This window comes from Alosa pseudoharengus, unplaced genomic scaffold (genome assembly GCF_046254945.1).
Source record: "Alosa pseudoharengus isolate Yale_2024_CS ecotype anadromous, Long Island Sound unplaced genomic scaffold, YU_APseudo_1.1 YU_APseudo_1.1_scf_15, whole genome shotgun sequence".
NCBI lineage: Eukaryota > Metazoa > Chordata > Actinopteri > Clupeiformes > Clupeidae > Alosa > Alosa pseudoharengus.
In genome coordinates, this window is record NW_027468620.1 from 6,433,385 (window position 1) to 6,443,384 (window position 10,000).

General features: G+C 44.4%; 1 protein-coding gene across 1 annotated transcript in view; it reads right to left on the bottom strand.

The window, feature by feature from the left end:
- The window catches only part of pcdh15a (protocadherin-related 15a), a 175,293-nt gene that overhangs the window by 29,057 nt on the left and 136,236 nt on the right, over nt 1-10,000 (bottom strand). Inside the window, exon 25 of the mRNA XM_076286445.1 lies at nt 1-51. This exon is cut by the window's left edge and continues 59 nt beyond it. Coding sequence (XP_076142560.1) covers nt 1-51 — 51 coding nt within the window. The remainder of the gene's footprint in view (nt 52-10,000) is intronic.

Genomic DNA, 10,000 nt, shown 5'->3' on the forward strand with positions numbered 1-10,000 from the left:
ATGAGACCCACAGCTGTGCCCACTGGGGCATGCTCACTGACCGGGGGGAAGCTAGGAGAGAGGGATAGAGCAGGAGGGAGGGAAGAGTGAGGGACGGAGGGGTCAGAGAGAGATGGAATGAAAGAGAGAGAGAGGTGGCAGAGAGAAATAAGAGAAACAAAGAAATTACATTTAAGCATGTGACAACAAGTGCAACAGCCACAGATGACACACTCATTCTGTATGACACTGGCTGGAGTGGAGAAAGACATCTCTCCCCTGTCTTTCTATCTCCCTCCTTCTGTCTCTCTCTTCTCTCTCTCTCTTCCTCCCTCGCTCTATCTATGACAGGGCCCACAAAGCCGTGATCATCACTGGGAGATGACGTTCAGAGTGCCAATGAGCTCTCTCTCCACACAGTGCACCGGTGCAGCCACACACACTGGAACAGAGGGAGGAGAGGAACACACACACACACACACACACAGAAGCAGAGGGACACACACACACACATACAAACACACACACAGAAGCAGAGGGACACACACACACACACACACACACGGATTCACCTACACACACAACCAGACAGACATTCTTCTGTCTCGATCTCTCCATCTGTCTCAGCTGTCAAAACACTTCCACATGAGATCAGTAGATGCCATTAGAGATGCTCTCAGGCTCTAAAAAACAACATGACAGAGAGACAGCGACAGAGAGAGAGAGTGAGAGAGAGAGAGAGAATAGAGAGAGAAAGAATAGTAGAGCAAAAGAGCAGGTGTCAGTGGAAGAGAAAAGGGCAGACAGGCTTGCCTCCCCTCCTCTATTGTTGATAAGTCAGTACAGGATGATTACACCCACCCCTGACCTGCCAGCCGCCCACTCTCACACTCACACAACACTCTCCCACTCACCAATGTACACACGCTCAGACAGCATGCACGAGGCGGGGGGGGGGGGGGGGGGGGGGGGATGTGTGAGAGAGAGATGAACAATAAGAGAAGGGCAGAGGGAGATAAATATGGAGAGAGAGAAAGAGAAAGAGAGAGAGAAAGAGAGAGTAGGGAGGGGGTGACAGAGGAAAGGTAAGATACAGGGAGTGAGACAGAGAAGGAGTGGAGAGTAGAGAAAACAATGCAATGGATGATTTGCCAATAAAACACAGTTTAGTTCAGTTGAACTGACAAAGATAGGATGGCGTGAGGAGCGACAGAGAGAGAGACAGACAGATTTTGAAAATGTTGATGACAGTACAGTATTGATGAAAATATTTGTAATGTTTGTATGTTTGTAGGAATAATTATTATTATTCCTGTGAACGCTTTGGGAATGCATCATATGATTTGTTGTGACAGAGAGAGAGAGAGAGAGAGAGAGAGAGAGAGAGAGAGATTGAATGGATGGGGAGACTTCTCCTGAGAGGGCTGGAAGTCAGGAGTAGACACATTCAAATATACAGCCTGGCGAGCTCTGTTACCATGGAAATGACTGAGCACCAAAAAAATAACCTCTGTGTGTGTGTGTGTGTGTGTGTGTAAGTTTGCATGTAGGTGTGTGTTTGGTGTTTGTAAGTGTGTATGTGTGTGGGGCGTGAGAGCGTGTGTGTGAAAGGAGTTGATAAGAGAGGGGTGCAAATAGCATGGTGATTTGTCACATTGAGACATTTGTCCCCTTCTCAAGAGAATCCACTTCCCCATCATTACCACGAGGCATGACGCCAGCCTTTTAAAAATGATAACACTTAGAGACTAGACAGACAAGAAACAGGGATAAGCATCCTACCAGAGAAGGCTGAGTGCCAATCACCTTCACCCTGCTAAACACACACACACACACACACACACTTTCTCTCTCTCTCTCTCTCTCTCTCTCTCTCTCTCTCTCTCTATATATATATATATATAAATATATATATATATATATATATATATCTTTCGCTCTCTCCCTCCCTACCTAAGGATAGAGGGACGCAGGATGATACAACTTCCCCTCTTTTTTCCCCACTCATCATCCCTTCATCTTTGTCAAACCCACAAATATCTGTGGCAAAGGCATACATTAATAAACAAACAAATAGATAAATGTGACCCTGCAAGGCAAATGTCGTTTTGGTAAAATGTGCTTAATTAAGTTATTGTACTCACACGAACGGCCATAAACTAAGCTTTCAAACGACATGTATATCGAGGGTATTGCAAAATGTGTCGCTAAGATAACCGCATCCAAAGTTGGCATGGATCTCCTGTCACGATACGCCAGAAGAGGAGAAAATCACCTTTTTAAGTAAATTGTCACGTGCGATAGTGTGAGGGCACAGCTATGATTAGCCTTACGGTAGTGTGACTTTGAAGTGGATGACTGACTATGCAGTTTCAACCATAGTTTCAACCGTGCAAAGAGCTGTCCATATGTTTTACTGTCTATGGCAATGAGTCTTTTTCTGCCCCCTAGTTAATACCTGGGACGGTCATAAGGTGTCACTATAGAATATAATTAATGTATTTCGGGGGAAGTAAGGGGAGAGGAAGTTATGTGTACACAGATTGTGTATAGCCTAGCCTACTTTTAAAATGCGCTAGCCTACTTCCTACTTCTCCTGGTCCCTAAAATGACGCCAGGATATTTCTAAAAGTTTGTGCTTTTGACCGTTTGTGCCCTGAAAGGCAAGTCTTTCACATTCATATTCGGTCACATCTGCCAAGAACGAAATAGAGCTGACACATTGAGTAAAGAGTAATGAGTAGCCTAATGAGTAAGGGTCAAAACAGTCAAAACGTATGTGTATCCGTGAAATTTGTTCACAATATGAAAGTGTAGACTGAATACTGTTGAATTATGTAAAAAATTCGACATTTTAACCTGTACGTTTGTTTATCGTGGATTTTCTCAAAATAGCACCGTGCGCAAAACGACTGGTTTCGCTTTGCAGGGTCACAAATAAACAAATGAGGAAGAAAACACTGGAATACCAGCCTGGAGGGGGCGGAGAGTGGTGCGGCGGTGTGGCATGGTGCGGTGTAGTGTGGTGCGGTGTGGTGCAGCGTGGCGTGGTGCGGCCTGGTGTGGTGCAGCGTGGTGTGGTGTAGTGTGGTGCGGCCTGGTGTGGTGCAGCGTGGTGTGGTGCAGCGTGGTGTGGTGTAGTGTGGTGCGGCCTGGTGTGGTGCAGCGTGGTGTGGTGTAGTGTGGTGCAGCGTGGTGTGGTGCAGCGTGGTGTGGTGTAGTGTGGTGCAGCGTGGTGTGGTGTGGTGTGGTGCGGCCTGGTGTGGTGCAGCGTGGCGTGGTGTAGTGTGGTGCAGCGTGGCGTGGTGCAGTGCGGCCTGGTGTGGTGCAGCGAGGCGTGGTGCGGCCTGGTGTGGTGCGGCGTGGTGTGGTGTAAATACTTAATTTCACTAAGTTTCATGTCAAGTGCTCTAGCGCCACCATTGTGTCAAATTTTGCATTACATCTATAGTATGCAGTTAACGTTTCAACCGTACACATTGAAATATATTTGGAATCCTTGGATGAAACCGAACTCAACGCACCCACTGATCTATAAAGAAGTGTTCTTTATAGATCAGTGAACGCACCCCATGATGTCAATTTCCACCATATTGGACCTTACGCCATATTGGATTTCATCAAAAACACTTACAAGTTTTCACAGGTCACAAAATGTGTCCAATTTTCACGAAACTTGACGCAGATCATCGTCAGACCATGACTCATAAAGGCATTGCTTTTTGGAGCCATATTCGAAACCTGTCGGCCGTCACGACCAATCAAGTTTTGGCAAAGCCGCCAAACAGGAAGTGAAGTAATATCTCAGCAAAGCTTTCACGTATCAAAACCAAACTCAATACATGGGGTCAGGACCCAATAAGGAGGATGCTCAATCAATTTGATGACTTTTGACCTATAGGTGGCGCTATAATAAGCAAAATTACGTTTTGGCCTGTAACGGGTGATGTGTTTGGAATTAAAACTTACTAGTGGTGTCTGTTAATACTGTGGGAGGTCCTAAGTCCGACAGATGTGAATTTGTGACATCAACATAATTGATCCGGCTGCCATATTGGATTTAATCAAAAACCGTTAAAAGTTTTCACAGGTCACAAAGTTTATCCGATATTCACGAAACTTGACGCAGATGATCGTCACACCATGATTCACAAACGTATTGCTTTTTGGACCTATATTCAAAACCCGTTTTGGCAAAGCCGCCAAACAGGAAGTGGGTTCAGCAATGCTTTCACGTATCAAAACCAAACTTGGTATATGGACTCACGAGCCAATTAGGAGGACACCCAAGAAATTTGGTACATTTTGACCACTGTGTGGTGCTACAATCACAGCAATGCTTTGACATAAAAAAAACAAAGTCAGTACATGGGGTCAGGACCCAATAAGGAGGAGGCTCAATAAATTGATAAAGTGGGCTCATATTTCAGCAATGCTTTCACGTATCGAAACCAAACTTAGTATATGGACTTGGGACCTTATCCTGAAGACACAAAATAAATGTGGTGACTTTCAACCACTAGGGCGGCGCTAGAGTAACAGAAGTTTAGGTCATATCTCAGCAATGCTTTCACATATCAAAACCAGACTCGGGACCACATCCTGAAGATGCTCAATATATTTAGTGACCTTTGAACACTAGGGGCGCTATAATTATCAACACTTTCTCGTATTGACACCAAACTTGGTATTTGGACTCGTGACTACAACCTGAGGACGCACAATACATTTGGTGATGTTTGAGATGTGCGTATATGTAGGGGGCTATTGGGCTCTGTAGGGGAGGTTTATCTGTTTATATGTGTGGTTTTGTGTGTGTGGGGGGGGTGGGTTAATTGTGTGTGTATATAATTTAACAACATTGCGTTGCCAGGACAACTGCTGCTCAACTGCTTGGCCCCCTCATTGCTGCTTGCAGCTATATTTATTATTATTATTGTGTTACATGCTCCAAATGTAAAGAACTTTGAGCTGCATTCTGTGTATGAAAGGTGCTATACAAATAAAGCTTATTATTATTATTATTATTATTATTATTATAGAGATCAGGCAGACTTCAGACACGGTGTCTACAGATTTTACTTTCTTTCTTTCTTTCTTTCATTTTTTAAGGTCACTCTGTGCCACAGAAAAGCACTTCAGGAAATGTTTATCACAAGTAGGTGGACAATTTCAGATTTTGACCCTCGTCCACCAGGACATCAAGGCGTGGAGCAGCGGTGAAACAGTCGGCCCGAGTTTGAATCCCATCCCAGGCGTTGACTCCCTGTCTGGATGAAAGCGTCTGCTAAAACTCACTTACTCAACCCAGCAGGCAACACAGGAAGAAAGAGAGCGAGGAGCGGGCGGCCCGGGTACTCCGGTAGCTCCTGTCACACCGCTGAATTATGGGATTCGGAGACCGAGCGTGCATATTTCAGATCAGACGGTCTGACATCTACACAAAAAGGCCAGAGACAGAGCTTGTCATCTTAAGCTGAAGAGCTTGATAGAGAGACTGAACGCTTAATCTCCCTACAGTCTTAGAGAATATATCTTCACACACAGACACACACACACTCACACACACACACACACACACACACACACACACACACACACACACACACACACACACACACACACACACACACTGTGCATTCTCTTTCCACAGTCTTAGATGATATATCTCCACACACACACACACACACACACACACACACACACACACACACACACACACACACACACACACACACAATGTGCATTCTCTCTCCACAGTCTTAGAGGATATATCTGCACCCTGAGGAGCATACTGTAGGTGGCTGAGACAGCGACGACGTCTATGCGCTGAAAAACACGAAGGCAGCGATAGCGTCAATCTCCCTGAGCTTACAGTGCTCTCCGGTATCTCCCAGACTCCCAGGCAGCTGAACATGACTGGAGTCTGAGTCTGAGCACCAGAGAGGGGATGTCAGCAGCAGCAGAAGCAGCAGAGCACGACCAGGTGAGACTTGCTGCTGCAATGCCACAGCAGTCACGGGCCATGTGCTTCTGACGGCTTTGGCTTCTCCAGACATTTTCAGGGACCACTTAGAAGACGGACGCTGACGCAGAGTGCCATTTCAAACGGTACTGGACGCCACTGGACTCAACAGAGGCAGTTGTAGTCACTGTAGTTGTGGATGTACTGACTAAGATTTACTAAGACTGTACTTACACAATCTTTAAAGCATCTTAAGATCTTTTAGGTTACAGAAGCGAACAGAAAGGTTACAGAAATCAAATTATTATTACAACTATATTAACTCTGATCTGGTTCTGCAGCTGACATGGCGTCAGACACAGCAGTGATCCAGCCTGGCTGGGCTCCAGCAGTGGCTTCAGCTATCCTCCTTCCCAACGCCATTAAGCAGGCGAGGCTGTGGTAGAGGTCAGTTTGGCAGGCATGATATGAAGGTGTAAACATCTCCAAGGCCCAGGGACTCGGAATGAGGGAATAATAAATACATACATTAAATAAACTTTTCTACACACACACACATACACACACCTTCCACTCCTCTCCACTCCTCACTTTTCGCGTAGTCACCTCTTCACTTCTCCTCCTCTCCTCTACTTTGTTTTACAACCCCAAAACAGAAAAAGTTGGGACATTGTGTAAAATGCAAATAAAACCAGAATATCATAAACCTATATTTAGCAGCAAAAAGGACATAGACAACATATCAAATGTTGAAAATGAAAATTTGGACTATTTCATGGAAAGTATATGTTAATTTTGTATTTGATGCCAGCAACATGTTTAAAAAAAAGTTGGGACGGGAGCATGTTTACCACTGTGCTGCTTCACCTCTTCATTTAACACAATTCTGTAAATGTTTAGGAACTGAGGAGACCATTTGCTACAGTTTTGATAATGAAATGTTGCCCCATTACTCCCCGATATAGGATTTCAGTTTCTCAACAGTATGGGGTTTTCTTAGTCATGCTTTTCATTCCATTATGCACCTAATTTGACAATTCTGGACTGCAGACAGGCCATATTAGCACCTGGACTCTTCCTCTATGGAGAAATACTATTTAAATATGTGCAGAATTCATTTTGGCATTGTTTTCCTGAAATATTCAAGGTCATCCCTGAAAAAGACATTACCTGGATGGCAGTATATGTTGCTGTATACATTATTCAGAATTGATTGTGCTGTGCCAAATGTGCAAGACGCTCATGCTGTAGGCACTAATGCTCCTCCACACCGTCATAGATACCCATGCTGTAGGCACTAATGCTCCTCCACACCGTCATAGATACCCATGCTGTAGGCACTAATGCTCCTCCACACCGTCATAGATGTTGGGTTTCGAACTGAGCGCTAAAACAAGTTGGATAGGTTGGATACTTGGATAGGCCCTCTTCTCTTTAGCCCAGATGAGTCCATGATTTCCAAAAAGAATGGCAAACTTTGATTGGTCTAACCACAGGACCTTTTTCCATCTTACCTCAGTCCATTTTAAACAAGCTCAGGCCCAGATAAGAGGGTGGTATTTTCTCAATTCTCAATACAATTTTAGCTGTTACATTTTGGCTGCAGTCTTTGAATTGAGTATCAAACTGGGCACATAGACCAGTGATTCTTAAACTAGGGGTCGCAACCCCAAATGGGGTCGCCAAAAACTTCCGTGGGTTATTTTCTGTATTCAGTCTGAAATTATTATTAGGTGAAACAAAGAGAAATAATATTTGCCTTTTCTGCCTTTTTCTTATTTACACGCAGTTAAGAGAAGAGAGAGAAATGTTTTCGTCTTTCAACGAGATCTGGTTCAGCCTTAGGGCTACTGGTCCGCTGATAGAAACAATCTACTCCCACTATGCAAACTCAACTTGTTCCCGCTATTTTAACTAAAACAAAACAAAAAACATAGGTAGCCTACTAGCCAAAATGGACAGGTGGCTGCTTAAAAAATTTAACAAAAGCTTGTTAGTGCCATCTACCAGTGCGTCTACTCCTCCGTGATCCTCAGATGGGACAAGTCTACAGGCCGGTGAGAATAAAAAAGAACAAACGGCGTGTCGGCTTTATCAGAAAGAATTTTTGAAATATGCATTCACTTGCCAAGTTAAAGATAACCTCGACCACCCACAATGTGTGATTTGCGGCGATGTTCTGGCGAATGACAGCTTAAAACCTGTCAAAATGAAACGACATCTCAAAATACAGATGTCGGCTCAGCACCGTGGAGGAAAATCTCCGTGTCGCCGTATGCAGCATTCCTCCTAGAATTAACTTGCTATGTTCACGGAAGCATGCCCACCCTTCCCATTGAAATTGTTAAAGATAGTAAACCAGAAAAGGGAAATAAAAAAAATACTGTTATTGTTATTGCCATAAATATAATTAATGTAACGTTGTAGGCCTAATGCTGCATGTGTAGGCTATGTGTGTGTGCGTGCTTGTGTGTGCGCGCGCTACGCACATAGCGCTCTGATCTGATATGGCGGCAGCCTACACTTGTTTAATCGTGATTGTTTGGTTTTCTCGGTTCTTTTATATATGGAGTAAATAAAACAAATGACTTTGCTTTCTAGTTTTTGCTTGATTTAGTTGTTAACGTTTGAGGGGGGTATTTGAGTAAGGACTTTGAATGGGTTTGGGGAAAGTGGGGTCGCCAGACCTCGCCATACTTTTTTGTGGGGTCGCCAGACAAAAAGTTTAAGAACCACTGACATAGACAATGGTTATCAGAGGTTTTCCTGAGCCCATACAATGACAGGTCTGGAGACAGGTCTGGTGTTGATGCAATGCCATCTGAGGTCCAGAAGACCACGGGCATCCAATTTGTTTTTCAGCTATTTCCCCTGTTTGCAAAGATTTCTCTGGATTCTCTGAATGTTTTAATTATGTCCTGTAGATGATGAACTTCCTAAATACGTCACAATTTCATGTGAAGAAGCATTAAAATGACATTGTTTCATCATTTGTGCACACAGGTTTACACAGAGTGATAAATACCCCTACATCTTTACTTCTAAGAGACCCTGCCTCTCTGGGATGCTCTTTTTCATACCCAATCGTGTTGCCAGTTACCCTAACTAGTTCTTCCTTTTGTTTTCTTTATCATTACACAACTTTTCCAGCATTTTGTTACCCCCGTCCCAACTTTTTTTGAAACATGTTGCTGGTATCAAATTCAAAATTAACATATATTTTCCATGAAATAGTCAAATTTGTCATTTTCAACATTTGATATGTTGTCTGTGTCCTTTTTGCAACTAAATATGAGTTTAAGAGATTTGCAGATTATTACATTCTGTTTTTATTCACATTTTACACAACGTCCCAACTTTTTCTGTTTTGGGGTTGTACTATCTTCTCCTACTCTCCTCTCCTGTCCTCTCCACTTCTATCCTCTTCTCTTCTCTTGCCCTACCTTCTCCACTTCTCTCCTCTCCTGTCCTCTTCTCTTCTCTTGCCCTACCTTCTCCACTTCTCTCCTCTCCTGTCCTCTTCTCTTCTCTTGTCCTCTCCTCCTCACCTGTCATCTCTAGTCCTCTCCTCCTCTCCTCTCCTCCTCTCATACCCTCTCCACTTCTCCTCCTCTCCTGTCCTCTCCTCTCCTCCTCTCATACCCTCTCCACTTCTCTCCTCTCCTCCTCTCCTGTCCTCTCCACTTCTCTCCTCTCCTCCTCTCTTGTCCTCTCCTCCTCTCTTTTCCTCTCCTCCTCTTCTGACCTCTCCTCCTCTCTTGTCCTCTCCTCCTCTTCTGACCTCTCCACCTCTCCTGTCCTCTCCTCCTCTCTTGTCCTCTCCTCCTCTCTTGTCCTCTCCTCCTCTCTTGTCCTCTCCTCCTCTTCTGTCCTCTCCTCCTCTCTTGTCCTCTCCTCCTCTCTTGTCCTCTCCTCCTCTTCTGTCCTCTCCTCCTCTCTTGTCCTCTCCTCCTCTCTTGTCCTCTCCTCCTCTCTTGTCCTCTTCTCCTCTTCTGTCCTCTCCTCCTCTCTTGTCCTCTCCTCCTCTTCTGACCTCTCCTCCTCTCTTGTCCTCTC